The 21,462-nt window shown below is 38.0% G+C and overlaps 1 protein-coding gene across 12 annotated transcripts in view; it reads left to right on the top strand.

Annotated features, from left to right (window-relative positions):
* Positions 1 to 21,462, top strand: part of LOC113673640 (DNA-dependent protein kinase catalytic subunit) — a 159,094-nt gene that overhangs the window by 121,864 nt on the left and 15,768 nt on the right. For 9 of the 12 annotated variants that reach the window (XR_016180295.1, XR_016180294.1, XR_016180297.1 and 6 more), the window contains 35 exons: positions 796 to 915; positions 1,529 to 1,684; positions 1,779 to 1,930; positions 3,329 to 3,460; positions 3,862 to 3,970; positions 4,420 to 4,553; positions 5,188 to 5,337; positions 6,563 to 6,736; positions 7,661 to 7,762; positions 7,850 to 7,958; positions 8,359 to 8,460; positions 8,546 to 8,761; positions 8,988 to 9,171; positions 10,277 to 10,389; positions 10,764 to 10,895; positions 11,235 to 11,414; positions 11,944 to 12,031; positions 12,205 to 12,328; positions 12,562 to 12,700; positions 12,807 to 12,887; positions 14,053 to 14,163; positions 14,421 to 14,546; positions 14,651 to 14,749; positions 16,018 to 16,126; positions 17,062 to 17,173; positions 17,361 to 17,417; positions 17,765 to 17,855; positions 18,203 to 18,259; positions 18,462 to 18,582; positions 18,680 to 18,787; positions 19,135 to 19,223; positions 19,329 to 19,426; positions 20,064 to 20,128; positions 20,462 to 20,493; positions 20,588 to 20,722. Coding sequence is in view for 6 of the 12 variants with exons in the window: in XM_089184351.1 (XP_089040477.1) it covers positions 796 to 915; positions 1,529 to 1,684; positions 1,779 to 1,930; positions 3,329 to 3,460; positions 3,862 to 3,970; positions 4,420 to 4,553; positions 5,188 to 5,337; positions 6,563 to 6,736; positions 7,661 to 7,762; positions 7,850 to 7,958; positions 8,359 to 8,460; positions 8,546 to 8,761; positions 8,988 to 9,171; positions 10,277 to 10,389; positions 10,764 to 10,895; positions 11,235 to 11,414; positions 11,944 to 12,031; positions 12,205 to 12,328; positions 12,562 to 12,700; positions 12,807 to 12,887; positions 14,053 to 14,163; positions 14,421 to 14,546; positions 14,651 to 14,749; positions 16,018 to 16,126; positions 17,062 to 17,173; positions 17,361 to 17,417; positions 17,765 to 17,855; positions 18,203 to 18,259; positions 18,462 to 18,582; positions 18,680 to 18,787; positions 19,135 to 19,223; positions 19,329 to 19,426; positions 20,064 to 20,128; positions 20,462 to 20,493; positions 20,588 to 20,722 (4,107 nt within the window). In the remaining 6 variants the exon portion in view is untranslated. Of the gene's footprint in view, positions 1 to 795; positions 916 to 1,528; positions 1,685 to 1,778; positions 1,931 to 3,328; positions 3,461 to 3,861; positions 3,971 to 4,419; positions 4,554 to 5,187; positions 5,338 to 6,562; positions 6,737 to 7,660; positions 7,763 to 7,849; positions 7,959 to 8,358; positions 8,461 to 8,545; positions 8,762 to 8,987; positions 9,172 to 10,276; positions 10,390 to 10,763; positions 10,896 to 11,234; positions 11,415 to 11,943; positions 12,032 to 12,204; positions 12,329 to 12,561; positions 12,701 to 12,806; positions 12,888 to 14,052; positions 14,164 to 14,420; positions 14,547 to 14,650; positions 14,750 to 16,017; positions 16,127 to 17,061; positions 17,174 to 17,360; positions 17,418 to 17,764; positions 17,856 to 18,202; positions 18,260 to 18,461; positions 18,583 to 18,679; positions 18,788 to 19,134; positions 19,224 to 19,328; positions 19,427 to 19,700; positions 20,129 to 20,461; positions 20,494 to 20,587; positions 20,723 to 21,462 lie in introns of all 12 variants that reach the window. The other 3 variants (XM_089184350.1, XM_089184349.1, XR_016180299.1) reach the window with 2 other exon arrangements.

The following is a 21,462-nucleotide window of genomic DNA, read 5'->3' as shown; positions in this document are numbered from 1 at the left end:
GTGGTTATCTTTATCACAAGTTCAGTGTATACAGTTATTTCTGGTAACCCCAGATCCCACGCTGAGTATTTAGTTGATTCCGTCAACCCAGTTCCCAAGCAGGTTCCACGCAATTGCCGAAATTCTAAATGGTCATCGCTGACGTGACATTTGGCACATTCTGCTAGTGCCTTCGTCACAAATCAACTCATCTGAATATCACTCAATCAAAGGGCGAACTCGACTTGGTGGGGTCGAACTCGAAAAGTGTGGAGGCGAACACGGCATAAGGTAGGGGCGAACTCGAAGGGGAGGCGAACGCGGTGCAATTCGTGCCGCACGCCCATTTGTCGTAAAGTGTCAAACTGAAGCCATTCGGTCCCCGCTTGAAGACTCGTCATCCTGTAGAATACTTCTGATTGTAAGTCTCCCCGGATGTAAGCTCCTCCTTTGAGAATGTAGAAACGAATTTTGATTAGTCACGGCTTTTAAAATCTTCATTAAGAACCAGCAATTGAAACTTGTGTTTCGACCGACAGTGTTGTAGCTGTCTTTTCTCTGTTCCTCGATTGAATTATCGAACCACGTTCAAGGATAATTGGGAAAGGAAGGAACGAAATACTGTGAAGCCACCTTAACCTAGGAAGGTGTAGATTTTAGATTTTTGTAGAAGGTGTAAACTTTTGTAAAAGTTTGGGTCCAAGATTATTCTTCAAATTATTTAAATGAGTATTTGGAAATACAAAAATAACCCGTTGTTATGACGTCGGATTTTATCTTATAAGTGTGTCATTTCATCTGTGAACTTACTTACAGGATGTACCTCCGACAGACATGGCAGCATGGATGGCTCCATTACACAAGAAAATGACATCATTAAGTACCCACCTTAACATTCGACTCTTCATTGCCAAGCTTATTATTAATGAGGCCAAGGTATTAGGCAGGAAGTAGATCTTGATACTAATTAAGTAGGCCACATTATAGAACCTTTTCAAAGTTATGTAAGTCAAAGGCTGCATATAAAGCAGGTGGGTGCTCACTACACTTTAATAAGAACAGAATATGTCAAAGAGATTTCACATGTTCAACTTTTCAACATTTTAAAAGCTCTGTTCATATAATGGCACCACTGTCTTTCGTTGCATAAGCAAATAAAACAAATACCTGCATTTAAAAAGGAGAGTAATTCGTAAACCACACTCGCCAAGAGATACAAAGTTACACTCATTCAAAGCCTGTACGTGAACGTTCGTTTTATGGCTGATAATTATCCTAACCCAGCCACAGCTGGCCTCATCCAATGATAAGGTAAGGACATGTGAAAACTTTATTGGATTGTCTTGAAAAATTGTTTGGTGCCACAAAAAATTTGTAACCGATGGCATCAGCGGAGAATCCCTTAAAACAAACTCTAGACGAGCTTTAAAATGATAATGTTTTCGCTTTGTGACCTAAAAATCATTTATTGATTTCAGTTATCACTGACAGTGTTTTTATGGGCGTGTCGTAGTCTCTCTTGTGACATTCCCATTACAATTTTTTAAAGATATTTGAAGCCTATGCAAAGTTCTGGCTTAATCCTTTAATGGAGCTAATCCTGCAAATGAAAGAGACAGAACCGGCAGGTATAGAAGGCATCAATTACTTCATTGTGGATCTTGTAGTCACTCTGTTGTCGTGGAGTACGACAGCAATACCAGAGGTTAGTCAAGTGAATTTTTCAGAGAAAATTAAACGTATTTATGTATTTCTTACGATTCAATATTAAGATGACTCGAGAAAAATTATTTTCATAGGATAATGACAGTGATCGTCACCTCACCAGCAGACTTCTCGGGTTTCTGATGTCTAGAACTCGACACAGGCATCGCGCTTTATTCAGGAACAACTTGGAAATAGTGAAATGTGTTGTGGAAATCTGGAAGAGCATTCTTCATGTGCCTACAGAGTACGTTAATCTTGAATTTCGTAGGAAAGCTTGTATGCTCTATATGCTTTAGGCATTCATAGTAAATTGGTTTGTAGCTTCTTTTTAATGTCGTAATCTAGTAGTAAATGATTGCAGTTCTGACGTGTCCAAACCGATGAATGTTCAGTATTATTAAGGCTTTGCGATTCTGCTCATCTTTAAAGAATTAGGAATATGAAAATCATTTTCAATGTATCCTTACAAGCAAAACCATGAAAGATGGCGGTCTGTTCCTGGCTGTCAACCAGTTGTGAAGTTATCTACTTTAAGTAGAACCAATTTGAAATGTTGCATGAGCTTAAGAGAAAACTTTTTATCGCAGAGAGAATTCCAAACAAAGGAACACGAATTAGGACAGTCACTTTTAGTCGTGAACTACAAAGATTGTTTATTACTAATTAATTGTTAGCGTGCTCGTGTCGATCTGTCAAAATTGATGTTTAGAAATACCGAAACCACCTGAAAATCAGGCCTTTATCTGTTTTACACTTCATTTATATGAAACTTTTTCTCTCTTAGCAATCGTTTTTAGTAAGGAGTCGCTCAAAGTCGTGGAAGGATGAACTTCCTTTTCCCGGCTCTCTGGAGATAATTGATTCCACTTCAAGTGTTATTTTCCTTACGGGTTCATAATTTTTCATCTATCCCCTTTTAATTTTTCCTTGCACCTTTAATTTCTCTCAATCCCTCTTCATGAATTTGATCAATAAGCAAGAATGACTTTATTTACTCATTTCTATGTTTATTGTATTTTGCTCCAACAGCCGTCTATAGTGTTACGGGAATATTTCGGGATTTTTCCGAGTTACATCTCAATATTTTGGCCGCTCTCGATGCATTTGAGTTTATATCATCGTAGCATTTTAAAAAGGTGTACAAAAGCTAGCAGAATTTCCCTTCAATTACAAACGAGTACATTTCGCTTTGTCACTCGCCGTACTTTGCGCACCTATACGTCGCTCCTTTTGATCACCATCGAAGTAGAGACGATTCGGTAAATATTCGCGGTAACGACCTTTTCTGGCAATACGGGCGTAATGTCACTGATGAAAAATGCGAAGGAAACACTGTTGAAAGGTCCGCTTTTATAGGCTTGGCTTAATCTATAAATTACATGTGTTGCTTGAAAAACCCAAGCGTGAGTTATTACTATAATGAATAAGGTGCTTGTGTCAGTTACGTACGACAGTCTACAGGTTTACTAGTTCCACTGTCAAGAGGGGAAGCAATAACTGGTATATTCAAGTAGTTTCTGAACAATTGGTACATGTACCATTCTACGGTGTCTCGTAGCTCGGGGTCCTTCTTTTTCTTTGTTTGTTTCATTCTTTATTTTAAGTTGCAGACCAATTTGAACTGTTAAATTTTTTATTTAAGGGTGATATTTCACTCGTTTTCTGATCCTGACCCGGTGAAAAAGGACAATGCTGTTGGTATTCAGTTACTTGGAGTAGTTGTTGCAAATGGTTTACTCCCTGTTACTAGTGACTCCACAGTTGATGAAGACAGGTGAAGTTCTTAACGTCTGTCTCAGATCTAGTGTATGTTTGCAGTGTACTTTTACCACACACCTATTGTATAACCTTAGATGTGTAAGGTTCGATGCTACCTCAGCTTTTTCGTCCTCGTTAATCTCTTCAGTTAAAAGAAGGCAAGGTGTCCAACCAACCTGTAAGAGAGAGGTACATGTACTGAAAGGAGGAGTCTTTATTCTCCGAGAAATTCTTCCCCGGTTTGTTTGACGATATTGAAAATGCTTCAATAAGGGAGGACTTGGGGTTAGTCAGATAAACGCCCTCGGATAATCTTTGTGAGGATAATTTTAACGGGTCCACGTAGGGCATTTTATTTATTTGAAGAGGATAGTTTTCCTTCATTATTTGCTGTTAACAATTGCCAATTTTCAACAGGTTTTATAATATTCTCGTCAACAACTTAACTTTCAAATACAAAGATGTCCATGCTGCAGCAGCTGAAGTGATTGGACTGCTGATGATGCAGTTAGCAAATGTGAAAAAGGTAATGAAAAGCCTGGTACATAGTAGCTAGCTTAAAAAGTTACAAATTTGCGTCTCCACTGAGTTTCAGTAATTCATCAAGAGGGCTTTAAATGTAAAATTTTGCTGGCTGCAAGTACGCTGTTTAGCTCTGCTCTTACCCGCTTGAGGAGTCACATACTCGTTGTTTGAATAAGGCTTGGCCGTAAATTGAACTCGTGGGGCAAGCACGGCTCCCTAAACTAGGCTCGAGTCAGCGGTCTATAACTGCAATTTCACCAACGCTTCTGTGTCTAGTTTATGAGAAGTTATTATTTTGCACCACCATTGTGATATTTATAAAATTAGCTAAGGTATGATCTGTTTTTTAAAAACCTATTCTAAAAGTTAATAACTAAAAAAAACTAGGGCTTCTGTGAATGTGTTTGTTGCTCTTTTTACGCCTAATGTATTCGATTTATCAACCTCTAGATATTTGATGGTCCACTGCATGACATGGTCAGTCAGAAGCTTCTGTCTTTAGTTAATACAGCCAAGCCTGAGCATGACAAGTTCATCATTTGTGTGCATAAACTGCAATTAAACTATCCACCCATTGTGGACAGGTAAATGCGCGCTGGTTTCAGTTTATTATTTTTTGTGTCTATTCTATTCATGGCACAAGTTTTACCTTCTTTATTTTCTCACTCAGGTTTTATTGTCCTTCAGCCCCCTCAGGAGTAAGAGGAATTTCACAAAAATTAAAACACAAAAAACTAAACGTAAAAAATTAAATCCTGAGCGAAGAATGAAACCACGAAAGAATGACGAAACATAAACTACTTTGATCACTTTTGTCACATCACCGTATATCTAAAATAATATTTTGTTGAATTTCAGTAAAAATATTCCCTTTATTTACATACGACGAGCAGAACTCCTTCTAGACCATGGAACATTCTAAGAAACTGTTGAATTATCCAACTCTTAAAAGTCATTACTATTTTCAGTCGAGTGGCTGGTTGCCTGTAAACATGCTTCTCTGAGACAGTAGATTGTTTTGTGTCTTAATTGCCATTACGTTCCTGCTAATTCCACACTCTGAATCTGATTTTTATTTGATTGTTAGGTTGATATGTGACTTAAAGCTACTTGTTGCTACATGTACATATTGAATTCTTCGAATGGGTTTAATAACAAGCGTTATTTGTTAACTCGCTGTTATGATGCTCTTTATTATTTCGTGACTGTTTCCTCCAGATTCGTGAATCAGATTTTGTTTACACTACCTTCTGTTCATGGTGATTTCAAGACATACTGCCTCGAGATTCTTTGTTCAAGAGTGGAGCACATCCCCAAGTTGTTCACAGAGCTTAAGGAAAGAGGCTTGAAAGAAATGTTGTCTCAAAGGTAATGCTGCCTCGGTCCTTTTAGCTTTTAAGTGAATATTGCAATGTAGCTGTAATCTTTCAACTCATCGCCAGCTCGCCTGTTGACTGGTAAATGTGGCACATTGAAATAGCTTTTTGATTTTTTAGTTTCTCTGAGACCATGCTTTTTGTATGTCTCCGAGTAGAGAATAGAGAGACGTTATTGTATCAGATCCCGCAGGGATTTCTTGCCTTAACTCTGAACACGAGAAAAACCACCGGATCGGTCGGCTAAATATGAGTACCTTACCAACCATAAGTATGGGATGACGCTTTGATAGTCTTGAAATTGAAATTATTTGATCAACAGTTGCAAAAGCAGATGGGAGAGCAGCCTTAGTACTTTTATAGTTAGTTGAGTCGTCGATGTACATAGTGAATCGGTTTACAACAGCTCTTACTTTACAGCACTATTTTCGGAGATAAAGTATTTCGGTCGAAGTTCTTGTAGTCACTGTGATCTAGTAGGGTTACTTAAGTAGTGGTCTGAGGACAGGTTTTTTAAGGGGGTGGGGGGTATACCAGCAGACTCGCGTGGGAATTTTTTTATAAGTCTCCTTGTCGATTTACCAAACAATTTTGCGCAGTGAACAGAAATTTTTTTGTTGATTGAGGTAGGTCAAATGTCTATTTGGAAGTAAAAGTACGCCGGATCTATTTAAGTGTTTTTTCATTTTAGATAATGGCACATGTTTATCTGGCAAAGGAATATGATTTGACGCTTTTCTCTCTGTCACCAAGTAGTGTTGATGTAATGTAAACATGTGCACAGTGGATGATGTGGCAGAGTGGTCTTAAGATAAATCTGATCCCAAGACAATATTCGTCAGGAGTCGTTTGGGAGAAACAAGGAAATATGATCATGCTCGTACTTTCCTGGACCTTTTGTTTTTCGAGTCGTCTTATCGTTTTCGTATTTTTAAATTTCATGTAACTCATTGGTAAAGTGGATCTATAGAGGGAATTTCTTTTCTTTTGCGAGCTGTGAGCTTAGATTCACGTCACTTACGTAGTAGGGAACATGTTTTTGCCATACACAACTTTTTGCGCATCATAAGCTTGCAACCTTACTGATTTTACGCTTAATTATGAACAATTAATGATATTTGTTTAGATGCAACAACTTTGTTTTGATTCAATAAAATTTCTGAAAACAAAAAATTGTCAATGTTTACTAATTCATAGTATTAAATATTCTCTTGTAGGGATGACGGAATTCAGATTGCTGTTTTGAGGATAATTAAACATCTCTTAAGGAAGCTGACGATTGCAGAACTTAAGTTAATTTTCCCTTCAGTAAGCTCGTTTGTCTCTCATCCGAACTTGTTGTGTAGAGATCTGATGTATGACATATTCATCTGGATTTACGATTCTTACAGGTTTGTGGAACAAAGGTGCAGCAATAAATTAGATTGTAAGAATTTAATATCCATTTCACCCCAGATTTCTATGTATGAATTTGTTTCTTGGAATAATCTCTGAAGGCAAATCTGGATTCCCCAATTTAGTTTAAGGTACCTATTAATTATAGAAAAGTGATACTTTTAGAGAAACTTCCCTTGTGACATATAAAAAGGAGGATTTAAAACGAAAGCGAAATGTATTGCCAAAGTATTTCAAACAGATTGATAATTAGGGCTTCAGCAAGCTTTGCCTAAGTTCTGCCGGGGTTTTTCTTACCAGATTTCAGTCAATACTAAATGTTCCGTTTCGCTGTAGGATTGAGTTGTAGCTAGAAAGGAAAACTTTTAAATAATTACGTATTATTGGCAATCACATGATGGACAAAGAAGAAAATAAGATTGTTCAGTGGCACTAAGGTCACCATATGACGAAATCATCCTTGCCGATTGAAAAGCTTATTGTTGACGCGAATGATACCGAACTTCAAGTGAAAGTTCTTCGCTCGACGGGCTGGTGCTCTACTGTAAAATGATACCTATTATGATTGTTGTAAAGGGGGTAGTATAGATTTCATTTGATAATCAATTAAACGGAGGTTTTTCCTGGATAAGGGTCATCGGATTTGAATGATAGTGCGTTACATGTTGTCAGCTCATTTTTGTGTAATTTCCAGAAATATAGTTCATAGTTCAAGAATCAGTCGTAATTGATATGTACTCCATAATTTGCTGTCTATTCACCCTTTGCATTTTAAACTGAGGTAAGAAAGGGAGTCATTTAGTTATGGAACGTGGGCTCATGAGATAGATATTGGACTGACTTGCAACAGTATAACACCATACAGTCGTTGCCAGTAATTTTATTGTTAGTCGTCTTCATTTCTTGATCAAATGATGTAGAGCTGACGAAGCATTCCAAGCTGAAGAGGGATCGGCAGACATTTTGGCCGTTGCCAAAGATCACCTACTTCAGGGCCTTGCAGATGATAACAGAGATCTCCAGTGAGTTATTCAATGCACAAGAGTTTTTTTACATTTTTGTGCTCAGGAATAGTTACATGAAAGGCAAACTATTTCCTCTGCTTCCAGGCTAAAATTACGCAACTTTTGGAGTGACGAGGCTCGACTTCCAGGAACGACGCTGGAACGTTTGGTAGAAGTGCTACGAGCTTTGTACTCAACTACTTCTGAGATTCAGGTTTAAGTATCTTATTTACTGGTGAATTACCAACTGTTAATTTCGAATGAGGACTTAAAGCCTAAACTTAACAGCCTAAAGTGAATCCGGCAATCTAAACAGAAAATAAAGTGGGACATATTTTGTATGACAGTCGGTATCACCTTCAAAGTATCTTAAGAATGTAGATAACACAACTGTTATAGGGGAGAAGGGATTGTAGTTATTAAGTAGTTGCAAGCATTATCTCCCATTCCTTTTATGAAGTGGTTTTCGTTGCACCTCATTTTGAAGTATTAATCTTGATCAGGAGCAAATAATCTAGAAAGGTCTTAACTATGACTAGTAAGAGCTCGTGTTCATGTTTTTAATTTATTTCTCTGTTGTGTATGACTCAATAACCTTTGTCTCTCCCACACAGTATCTGAGCTACACTACAAACCTTATTCTACATCTGACGTCTCTTAGCCCAGATTATGGTTGTTTGATGTTTGAACAGCCACTGTCTGAGTGTAGGTTTGAGGTGAGATAATCCTGTAGTGCCCATGATGTTCTATGTGAAAAACGAAATAACCATTTTCACTTAACTATTTAGGGTTTTCTCATAGGAGTACCAAATAAACTATTCCTGGCAAAAGAGATATCTGGCAATGACACCCTTATTTGCAGCAACGCAAGGTTCTTGTGGCTCTGCAATGACTCCGACACAAGAATCCATGTCAGTCGATGGTCTTCCTGGATTAAGGGCAACACAAAATATACAGTTTACGCCAACTCAGGATCAAGGAAGATCACAAGCCTTCGATTGGCTTAATCCATCCCAGGTTTGTTGTGTGTTTTGTTTTTTTCTTAAAGAAGTCCTGAGTGCCAGCTTTAATGGTAGAATTTGTAGTAGGAAGACCTCCAAGTGAAACCCTTATGGTGTAATACAATGAACGATTCGACTTTAAAATACGCCAAATAACCAGCTACAATTATCTGTCCTCTTTATAATTGCCAAGGAATTACATTATAAATCAAAACAGTGAATTACAGGCTTATTCTTTTAAGGAATCAAATCTACATCCATCCCAGTCTTTTGCCTTGGCTTCAACTCAGGCCCAGTCCTTGCTACTCTTTAGTACCTCGCAGTCGCCTAAACGTGGAAAGATGCTGAAGCCTGTTCCAGGTGACTTCGGTGGTCAAAAACTGTCGCAGGGCTCAAGTTCGCAGGACTCTTCTCAGAAATTCCGAGGTCAGCCTTTCGCAGTGATGCTTTTTTTAAGTTAGGGGAAGGGAGTCCTGTTTGAAAGAGCCATTTAGCCAATGATTACATCTCTACCAACTCCTCCCTAGTGCGCGTGTATGTAGTAATCGAAAATGATGTCAATTCTTTCGCAGTCAAATAAAATTGGTTAAGATGATACAACGGTTGAAGAAAGTTTAAATTATAATGAAGATATAATTTCGCCGAAAAGATTGAGGACTGCGTTCTTTTTAAACGGCTTAATATTCAACTTTCACGAGTTTCTCCAATTTAATGAATTATGTTTTTCACGCATAGATTCCCTTTCTTCTTCGGTTCGATTTCTCTTAACACATCAGTGTATGCGAAGTCCTTCTCATTTTCAGGAGATTTTGCTGCTGTTGTGGAGACAGAGGGAGCAGAGAATTCGTTTTTGATTTTATTTAAAGCTAAATGAACTGTACAATAGACGTCTGCTGGAGACCTATCCGCTCTGTATGTTTATTTCTTGCAGAGCACTCTTTTGGTGAAATAAAGTTACAAAAGTTATAAATCTTGTGTTGGCAGTCTGGTCCGGTGGCCGTGGACAACCAGATAATTGTTGTTCTTAAATCAATAATGGCTGTTCACATTCTCTCAGCTAGCAGCATGTCAACCGAAGCGAATTCCGTTTACCTCACCAGTGCAATGATGTTAAGGCCCCCAAGTGTTGAAAATTTCACGATTTTTGTGTCAACCTAAATAGGACGCAATAGACGGCCGCGCACGCGAGCCAACGCAGTAAAACACACCATTCATCGAAAAAGATACTTCTTTTAACTTTTTTTTTTCCTATAAGTTTTTTGCAACAAAGCCGTGTAAGTGCAGGGTCGGAGCAGCCCACGTCAACCCGTCCGGCCCTACACACGTTAGCTTTCACCATCGTTTACTATGGGATTGCTCAAACTGGGCCGTGCGGTCATTTGTTAAAGTTATTAGCACCTCTCCGCTTCCTGTGGTTGAGAACAAAAATCGATGTTAAGCACCGATTTTCAGAATGGCAACTAAAATATCAAAATATTCTAGGCGCAAAGTACTGTGTTTAATTTTTTAATGTTTTGTATTGCCTTCACAGACCCAAATGAGAAGAAGGAAATCCTTAAACTGAAAAGGCGTTTCCTTAAAGACCAATCCCAAACGAGTACTTTCTTTGCAAAACAAGCCATAAAAAGGAATAAAATCCGAGAGGTATATTGAAGGAAAGATTTCAGTGTATACTTGCTCAAATTATGTAATTCAATTGCTGTACCCAACGACATATCTAATATGATCTGTCAAGGAACCGAAGAGGGTAATTCATATTTACACAAAATATCTCCATTAATTTGCCTATTTTTGATGGTTAGTTCTTTTTTCCTTATTCGATTCGAGTGTACGTTAAACGGGACGTTTTGAATAAGAAAATACGCGTCTTTGACATTTTTTCCAAAAGCACACTCTTAGTTACTACAATGCACCAAAATACTGGGTCACATCTATATTTAAGTCAAATCAATACCCTTTGTAACAGGAAAATCGATATAGTGAAGGTGACTATCTTTTGTTGTGTTTTCTTGTTTTAGCAAGCCATTGAAAGGCAGAAAGCTGCTCGTGAAGGTGCTATTGTGATGTATAGGAAATACCGTAGTGGAGACTTGCCAGACATTCAGATTAAATTTTCAGAGCTTATTGCTCCTTTGCAAGCGTTGGCACAGGTCAGAACTGATACTGATTTGAAAGTTAACTTTCATACAGGGTCGTGACTAGTTAAAAGAAATATACAGCTAGGTTTTAAGTGAAAGAGAGAAAAACTTCATATGAAAACTTTGATTAGTAGTCAAGAATAAGCCAACTTAGGGGCTCTTCGTATCCTTCTTTCCTTTGACTGAAATTTCTAGAGGAATTTCTATGGCTTTACTTCGAAAGATTTTTATTCGTGTGTGGTATTTCGAAACTTTAGGTGGAGCAAAATTATGACAATTGACCCTTAACACTATTGTGGCTTTTTTAGTGAACAACGTCATCAGTTATATTTCTGTTTGTACCTTTTCCAGTGTGACAATACTTTTGCTAAACAATTGTTCAGCGCTCTGTTTCGAGGGGTGTTTTCAAAGATTGATGAAAAACTACCAGAGAGGGAAGCAGCGAGCGTTACATCAGATCTCAAGTCTGCTATGAATCACATGTTGTCCTCCTCAACACAGTTCTTCCCTCCATTTATCTCAAGTATCCAGGTTTGTTTATTCCAGAAGAGTAGTAAGTACCCTTAGTACATTTACTAAATATGCCTGCAGCTTAGAATAAGTCCGCGTGCTCAGTAAGACCATGTGGAAAAATGCAGTCGTGCACTGTTTTAGTATTTTTCCTTCGATTGATATCCTTTTTCAGGATTACCAAGATTGGGACATTCTGTTACCTGAAGAAAGTGTTTTTGTTTCTGAAGAATGTCGTGTGTTGCATCGTTGGACTAGAGGAACACCCTATTGTTTACGAACAGGTTGCATGTGTAATGATAGGGAAAAAAACAATGTAATGAGTACCTGGAAGAGACGTTTTCAGTTTACAAGCTAGTCTTATCACCATTGGAAGAGAAGTCGCCTTAGTCTTTAAAGTGTGTTTTAAGAGATGAAAAGCACTGATACCTTCCTCAGAGGAGTAAATGTTAAAGCGTTCCTAAATTCTATTAAAAAGTTTCCTTGATCTGTGTTAATGAAGTTGTTTTGCTGTTTTTGTTGTTGTTGTTTTTATTTTCATATTTGGAAGGATATATGTTTTCATGAATGTAAACTTAGCTCTGTGGAATCAGCTTCTGTGAGTACAGCATGTTTGACAAGCCTACAGCAACCTATTGGTAAATAATATTTCATTGTTACTTGTGTTTGGTCACAAAAAAGATGAAATTATAAAATAAAAACAATGATATTCCATGCTCTCTTCATTCCCCTATTCTACCCATTATACGTTTGTTTGTCTTTGGATTGAATAATTCCGTTTCTGGTTAGAGTAACGAAATGCGCTCTGTAGGTATTATGCTTCTTGAGAAACAGCTATTGGAGATTGAAGATAGAGGCCAGAGCCTCAATAAAAGAGCAAAGATCTCTGTTGCCCCGCCCTCAGAGGTAACAACGTGTTGGATTGAACTTTCCAAGTAAGTGTCATGGTTAATTATTTTATATATGTGTGTCAGTTAGCCTGTATATTGACCTGTATAGTGAAGCTTCTTAATTTGATAAGGTAACCAGAATAGGTTTTCTATTTGTAATATGCATACCTTATTCTTGAGGCCTACAGGTTCTCATATTTATATGAGATTCCTATCTCTGTGATAATTTGTACTGGCCTGTTATATGTACTTTAATTGAGAATAATATATGCTTGTAGGTTGTACCGGTCTATAGGCGACTATGACGTACTGCGAGGTATTTTTACTGGACACATTGGCACCAAGGACATTACAAGAAAAGCTATGGAGGCTGAGGCACGAGGTGATTATTCCCAGGCTCTCAAACTTTACAATGAGGTACGCGAAGATCGCTTTCATTATCATTTCTTAATCCGCAGTTCACATATATCATTTTCACATATTTACAGTCAAACCTCAAACGTCTTGACTATTTCTTGGACAGGCCATTGGAACTGACGATGTTTGGATAAAGGAGGAACTGAGGCAGGAAGAAGAAGATTTGTGGGATGTTTCCAGATTACAGGTATGTTACGTGCGTATTGTTTTATGTTTGCGAACTTTAACAAATGAAGAAGCAAGAACTGTAACTTCGTTAGTCTTGAAACACCAAAGTTGTTGTGAGAATATGCACAATGAGTGTGTGTGTGTGTGTAGCATGGTGGAGTACTAGTAGAGTGCTGTCGCGCCCAAAATAGTGATATAATTTTTTCAAGGAGCTACATAAAAATTTCAGTGAAAAAAAGAATTGGTATAATCCCTCTTTCAAGAGGCAGTTGACAAGTTCACAACTGAAAATCGCACAACAGAAAACGCGCACAGACAGGTTCACATGTGAGGCGCGAATGTAAATTCAAAAGTAGACAGAGGAGATAAGCAGTTTGAAATTCCCCAACACATGCGTGAACACAAAGGACATCGCAGGGTGAAAATACCTCTGCAGATTAAGTTGAAACCAATATGGCGTCTATGATGGTTGAATCCGACGAGAAATTGGCTAAAAAAGGTTAGGAAGTATTTTATACTATAAGTGAGGAATTGAACCGATTTCAAAGACAAACTTACGGAAAGTCTTGGTTAACTGAAGTAGCCATGCCACTCGCTAGTATTTAAGGAGTCACGTGCGAAGACAAAAACGTGATTCACCATTATGGAAACACTTGTCTGCACCTGTGTATCTCTCCTTCCTTGTGCTTTCGACACATCTGCATTTGCACTTACGTTTCTGTTTGCGTTGCACGTGTGAACTGGGCGTACGATTTTGCAAACAGGAATAGTAACATATACGGCTGACATGGTGTCGTGTTTATGATATTTGTGTCTGTGATACATGCAGTGTTGGTTTTTGATGCGTTGACAGGTGGACAATTATTTATTAGTTGATCAACCCACTTCATTGCTGCGTTTTGATTTGAAAACCTGCAGCGTTCTCGCAGTTTTTGTGTCCTTTTATACACGGTTTTTTCTGATAACGGCCTCTCAAATTTATTGACCTGTTGCCGGACAATTCAGAAATCGGCGCACCGTTTTCCAAACTAATGGTGCTTTGTACACGTTTTAACTCGTACAAAGCTCAGGCTCCACACTTATCATGAGTGAGCTATTTCAGATCTTTATGGCATAAACTCTGTTACTGGAAAACCTGCTTGTAATTGAATTGAAATACTACTCATTCAAAATCATTTTTGTAGTGTCTCGCTGAGCTCACTAAATGGAAGGAATTGGAGAAGTGTTCTGTCGAGAGCATAGACGATAAAAACCCACCAGATCTTGACAAAGTTTGGAGTGACACCTTTTATCAGGTGAAGTTGTTTTGGAGTTACTTTAATTTAATGTTTTTTATTTAAATTGGCATTTTTGTAAGCGTGAGAACGGGGCGTTAGAAAAATATACTCAAACTCTAAAGAAGCCATGCAAAAAATTCCGTAGACGTTGAAGTCATCATTGCGCTCTGCGGAATTATCATAAGATTACAGCGCCAAGAAATGTATCGTTTGTGTACCTGCTGTCTGCCTCTGCACATATCGTCATTTTCAACGCAGTTCCCCCTGCTTTACAGGAGAATTACCTTCCATATCTGATAACAAGTAAACTGAAGCTACAGTGCCAAGGATCTGGTGATATGACGGTGAATGAATTTTTAACCAAAGCGATGAAAACGAGTGAGAGGGCAGCTCTGTTGCAAGTAAGAAGTAGAGATTGAAGAATGAAATGTTCATCAAGTTAGATAAACTCCATAATATCAGCTTATTATTATTTCAATTACCAAACCTTACTTCTTTCTTCCAGAGTCGTCACAGTGATAGCCTAGCTCTGATGTACATTCTCCAAGATGACTGCGACAGGGCATCTTATTATGCTGCTCTCTGTGAACAGAGCTTTCTCAGTGTAAGTTATTTTGCCTTTAGTTACGCTTGTTTTACTTGTCGTATGTATTTGTCGATCACAGCAAGTGCAATAAGAGATCAGTTGGCAAGTATGTAACCATGACCAAATGTCCATATTATGCATGATAAAGAGTCGATACAATACGCTATGTAATTGGTTGAAATAGCGTGATGTATCAGAGTGCAAATGTACAGAAACTTACCGTTGGCTGAATTTCGATTAATCTTCTTCAGTTAAGCGGTTCCCATGACTTACACAAATGCAGAGCAAAGAGCTGTAAATATGTTGGCAACAGACGTAATAAAACTGTATTTAAATTACAAATAGATTGCAACACAGTTAATTTCAACAAAGTGAACTTCGAGAATCGAAATGCTCAGACTCGACAATTGAACAGTTGTAACCTTTCTCTGGTATGCTTTCCAGCACTCTCAGTGGAACTAGTAGAGGCAGTTAAACCAACTGTTCAAAACTGGTCCAAATTCTCGTGTCCAGTACTGGTCCAAGGTGACTGAACAACATAACATTGAAAAGTGAAGTGTAGAAGTAAGCTATGAAGAGGCAAAACTTCGAATAATTCTGCGGTATTGAAAAGCGATTGTTTTTGTCCTCTGGATTATTTTGAATGTTTTCTGTCTTGTTGTTTGTGTTTTGTTTTTATTGTTTCGTCATATGTGCTCTGCTACTTGCTGAAAGATACAGAACTTCGACAACTGTGGTTTGATTTCAATTTGTAGCTGTCTTGAAATAATGTCTGTTTTGCATGTGCCATACCGTACCGTATTTACTTGCATAAGCGCTGCGGCGCATATTTAATTTTTTTGCGCCTGTGAAGGCGGCGCATTATCATAATTTGGATGTGTCAAAGAAAGTTTTCTTTTCCAATTAAGGGTGTATTTTCTATTCTTGCCAAAATTTTATAGTATCAAACAGAGCCGTTTTTTGATTGTTCCCATTCGTCCCTTCCAAAATTTTCGGTCGCATGTAGAGTGGTCAAGGGCTTATGTTTACTTGTAGTGGTGTCTTCACTCAACTTTGATCTCACTGACCCTTTAAACTTTATCTGAGTCTTCGGGTTTCAGCAAGGGAGGTTATGTTTCTTTTACGTCTGGATCTGTGCACTCGAAAGGATTGCATTTAGCTGCCTGACAATATCCAATTGCGTAAGATATATAAATGTGTATGGGAGGGCGCTAATTAACTTTTCTGTTTTGAATGTGGCATATGCTCGTCATTGGTAAATACTGTTAAAAATTTTCTCACGACAGGACTGGGCGGGACTTGACTCAAATCTTCGTAAAAGTTGCTCCATCAAACTGCAATCGTTGCAGAAAATTACAGAAATGCAAGAGTTCCTTGAATTCTTTGTAGAAGAAGGTAAGTCATAAAATAATTATGGTGACGTCAGTATATTCTCCAATGAAGCTTAACTTAAGGAAGACGTATTAAATTTAATTAATTAATTTATTAAATTTGAGAGAGAGGGAGAGAGAGAGAGAGAGAGAGAGAGAGAGAGAGAGAGAGAGAGAGAGAGAGAGAGAGAGAGAGAGAGAGAGAGAGAGAGAGAGAGAGAGAGAGAGAGAGAGAAAAGAGCAACTTTAAGATTCAAAGGTTTTCTTACTTCAGAACTGGGCCAACAAAAAGATTTAACTCCTCTCACTATTTGTTAATCAATTGCCCCCCTTTTCACTGCGACAACAAAGTCTCACCAACCTCTGCAATCCTTGTATGCAACAGCGTTTTCAAGGTGTGAACTGCTGAGGTAACCGGATATGTATCACTTTGAAAGCTTGAAAATTTGAATTGTTTAAAGGAGACTGTTCTGTAGAAACCATATCATTTTCATATGAGCCATTGAAAGGTATATAACACAGTTAACTACCCACCGCGGTTTTGAGATTCCGCACCTCGTCTTCAAGTGTGCAAAAAATTCAACAATGGCTGCCGTCACTTTGTGACCACACACGCAAAACCGTAAAAGGTGAATTACAACAACTGTCGGTGGAGTTACTGTATAAAATCATTATTTTAGTCAAAAATGCCTTGATTAACTCCTAATAATTCAAACAGATCGCAGATATAAGCAAAATAGGAGTGAGATTTTGGTACGTCAGATATGACCGGCTAATTTGGTAACAAACAATCAGTTTCAAATAGGCAGCATGCGTAGTCTAATTATTTTTGTTATTTGAAGACAATTTTGGGAAGGTGAGGTTATCTTCTAATGTTTTTAAAACGCAGTGCAATTCATTCTTGTATACGTACATGTTGATTGCGGAAATGGAAATTACATGGTTTCTACCTACTTTCAGAGAATTTTTCAAGTGCTATGCCGGTGTTGTCATTGCTGAATAAGTGGTCTTCGAGGTTGCCTCATCCAAGACTCCATCCAATCGGTGTCTGGGAAGATGTTGTTACGAACAGGTGAATGGCTCCTTTGAATTTCTAATTTTCGATCTAAATAGGCTGTAGAATGCAAAGGACCACCAATCAAAACGTTTCTGTGGTACCCGATAACATATTTTTACATTAAAGGATCTATGTGGCGAAAAGGCGGATCACTAATAGTTCAGTTTTTCCTTATCAAAGTCTTCTTTCCTTGTGCTTTCAGAGTTCTATTCATGTACAAATTCTTGCAGAAATTTGAGGCAGTAGGAGCGGAAGAAAGGTAATCAAAATTGACATTGGTAGTCATTGTTCATAAGTTGTTTATATTTTCCGTTCCAATTCGAATGGCATGGCTTCTCCTTTGTTTTTTGTTTTATTTTTATTTATATTTTTTTTTATGTCCTGTTTGTTTGAGCGTGTGTGCCTGTTCGCGGGTATTTTATTCATCTATTTATTTGATGATATTTTCCCCTATCCACTAGGTATTTTTCCTAAAAATCAGATACACCAATGTCGCCTTCAAATCCGTACTCTAACTTTTTCCTTGCGTATTGAACATTGCGGTTAACTGGTTTCTCCCTTTTTTTCAATCTGTTAAAACACATTTGTTGTTTTGTTTTGTCCTAGGTCTGGAATTTGTTTAGATGATATAAAAGACAAATTTTTACAGCAAGAAGTCGAGCTAAAGCTGCGCATGGCAAACGCTGCTAAAGAGCAGGTATACAATAAAGGGTTTGATGATACACAGTTTACAAATTGTTGTCGTCATTGCTCTTCAAACAATAGATAGGAAGTAAGCGAGGTTTTTCAATCGCAGACTTGAGCCGAGAGATACTCAGCGACAGCAACGAACGGCTTCGGGTCGCTGTGACTCATTTTACTGCTGCGATTATCACACAAATGCAAACCAGCTTAGATTTACGCGGCTTGTTGAAGTGAAAAATTATGTTGCATGGACAACGATTTTGGTAAAAATTTTGTCTGATTTCCAAGTGCCGTTGTAGGCTATGATACCAGGAAGGTCAATTCAACTCCTTTCAACAAATGTTTGCACTATTTTTGCAGGGAAATTATACAGTGGCACACAGATGTCTCAAGGAGGCACTCAACAAGATTCCTCAGGTATTTCATACTGATGGAAGACCTCAAGATATTTTTTAAATCGAATATCATACGTCCACTTTTTCACATGATATCATATGTTTGTATACTACAGTGCGGAAAACGCACCGCTGCGTTTTAATATTCAGAATTGGCCTTCTTGCATATATAAACTGCATCTCGGTAATACAGGCCTTCAATTTTTACTTGTATTTTCTTTCAGGGAAATGAAAACCTAAACTTCAGTTGGTCCCACACTTATGCTGAAGTAAATCTCAGAAAAATACAAACACTGACAGCCGTTGGGGCTGTGGAAACTGCTCTGTTAGTTGCGGGACAATTAGGTAAAATTCTTGCTTGAAACTTGTAAAGTTACTAAGTTTCTATGCAGCCTTAGTCAGGAGGAGACATTCATTCACATATCATTTTGATATTTTATAGACAAATTCAGTGCCAGTGAAATATTAGAAAGTGAACCATTGAGGGGAATTCAGCATCACATCCTTAGGAGCAAGACATTTGATATCTTGTGCAAAGCAATGTTAGATGGTACCTTGACACTTTATATTAGTTTATGTAACTTTTTTTTCTTAACTGAAGGGCCTGAGAAGCTAAATTGGATCTACTTAAAACAAAAAAAAAACAAAAATTGGCTGTGTACAATAAAATCGAAAATGAAATATATGCAAATAACCTAAATTATCTGGTATCACAGCGGCACATTTCTTTTGGTAAATAATATGACGATACAATGGCCGGTTCGTGTGTAACAAGGCAGATTCAGTAAGTGCTTGCTAGGCCCGATATGGATGACAATTTTTTCGCCATGAAGCCTTAAATTTCTTTTGAACATGTTTGCTGACTATTCTTCTTCGTAATGTTTTCCATTTGTTGAGGGGGAGTAGTAATAGCTTCCTTGGAGAGGCAAGCGAAGAATGCCATGGTAAAACTTTGTAGAATTGACGAAACTGACTCACAAAAAAAGGTAACTGATCAACCTTGCACCCGATGACATTTCTTTAATCTGTAAATTCAAAACACTTACGGAGCTACACGTACTCACCTAAGTAACATTGATTTCTCTTGACAGGTCGTAAGTGATCTGATGACACGATCCTTTGTATCGCTTCAGTCTGCCATCAAGGCTGCAAAAAATGCTGAAGGGAAATGCAAAACGACTCAAACGAGGTTTGTTGGTTTTCTTGATGCTGAGTGCCTTTTCAGTTCCCTAGAGAACATATTCTCAGTTTTTAAGTAATTTATTGTCAGTGCTATTGGTGTTCGTTTGGCACAAAGAAGATGAAGCGGACGAGGCAAGTTGTACAGCCTCTATACAGTTAGAAAACATAACTGTGTAAGTTTTGTTGTTCCAAATTTAAGTGAGGGATGATTACGCTACAGGGATTTTGTTACCCACCCTATTAATTGTTTACACTTATTTACTTACAACTTATCTTGTCAGCTCCAGGCTTCGGTAAGGTTTGTGGAGCCATGCCAAGCTCCACTCGTCTTCGAGGCGGTTTGTGTCCCTGAAGGACTTCTTTGCAGGAATTGGTAAAGGAGCCACCTAGGATTGGAGGCGAATAAGTGCGCTACTAGAGTGATGTTGTCAGGGTTTCTGTTTTAGAGGTCACGAGGAAAACAATGCTCGTTTTGCACTCTAGGGAACTTCATGGCGTTTTACGAGTTTCTTGAGAAACCTTCGCATTATTTCAGAACCCATCCAGTAGAGACAGTGTAGAAAGAAGAAACGCCTGGGTTCACAAACATAGTTATCTTTAAACAACTGTAACCTTATACGTTGTGTTATCTCCATTTCTTGTAGTGGTACCGTGGACGCCATGATGGCAATGGTCAATTTCTGTGATAATTGCCTCAGGAAAAAAGAAGGTAAATGTTGCTTTTCCTTCATGAGGAACCTCCCTGTATGACAACATCCACTTTTTAAAGACAAAAAAAGACTAAGGACTATCTATGACCTTAAAGTGGGCTTTAATTTGGTAACGATGTCCCCTACAGGCCAGGTATGACGAAATTAAAACCACTTCCTGAATAGCTGTACATGTTTTTCGGCGTACTTGTAATCATAGTCTTTTTCCAAGTTCTCTCTCACGAGAGGTTTCGTTTCATCCTTTCTGGTGAGTGAGCCCAAAATTCTCTTAATGAGACATTTCACAAGTTTTTGTCAAAACCAGTATATATGTTGTTCCTGTCACTTTACAGATACTGATGCACAAGTAGAAGTCGACACAAAGGTAATATTGAATAGCACCTAGACAAAGTTTATTTGAGTCATATCAGTTATTGCCGCATATTAATGTTGGTTCTAATCCTTCAATTTATCTTTAGCTCTTTCCTGGTATTGTTGCACGTTATATGCTAAAATCCATGTGCTACAGTTCGGAAGAAGCCCGTCAAAAGTTTCCAAGACTTCTCCAGATAGTTCATAAGTACCCTGACACGCTAGAAGCCTTCGTGAAAAAAGTAAGCTGCAGGTTTCAATTCATTTGCTTAGTCACAGACATAGGAAACGAGAAAGAAATTACAGGAATTTTTTTTTCCTCAAGCAAAATTGAGGAAATGAAAAATATATACCTTTTATTGCTTTATCAAAAAGAGACACTTTATATATACATACGTAGATAAGCTTATATATATTTAATATATGGATGGATGGATGGATGGATGGATGGAAAAACTTCTCCTCTGTAATCGAGTAGTAAAAAAATATTTCTGACAAGCATCTAAGCATCTACAAACCTTCACCCCATTCGACATCGAAATCTTCTACCCTTCCATATCTTCAGAGCTACTAACCAATGCTATCCACTTCGCTAAGAAACACACCAAGATCACCAACCAAGACACCGATATTATCATGTACTCCAGAAAATCAGTTCTGCTCCACAACAGATCACCTTGGGTGAAAAAAGACAACGATGGCAAGTTTGACGGAACAATGGGAAGCTTTGACGGCGCAGAAGTATGCGAACTAGTTGGACTTTTCATCTTGAACGAACTCGCAAACAAATACGGAACAAACGACATTGGACTTTACAGGGCGACGGACTTGCCATTTTCAAGAACACAACAGGACCTAAGGCAGAAAGGACATGGAAAGAAATAACAAGGCGCTTCAAGGAACACGGACTGAAAATAACAATCTAAAGCAATTTAAAATCAGTCGACTACCTCGATATCACGCTCAACTTGACGAACGGCCT

Source organism: Pocillopora damicornis, chromosome 10 (genome assembly GCF_964200805.1).
Source record: "Pocillopora damicornis chromosome 10, jaPocDami1.2, whole genome shotgun sequence".
Classification (NCBI taxonomy): domain Eukaryota; kingdom Metazoa; phylum Cnidaria; class Anthozoa; order Scleractinia; family Pocilloporidae; genus Pocillopora; species Pocillopora damicornis.
This window is presented reverse-complemented; position numbering and strand designations above follow the sequence as displayed.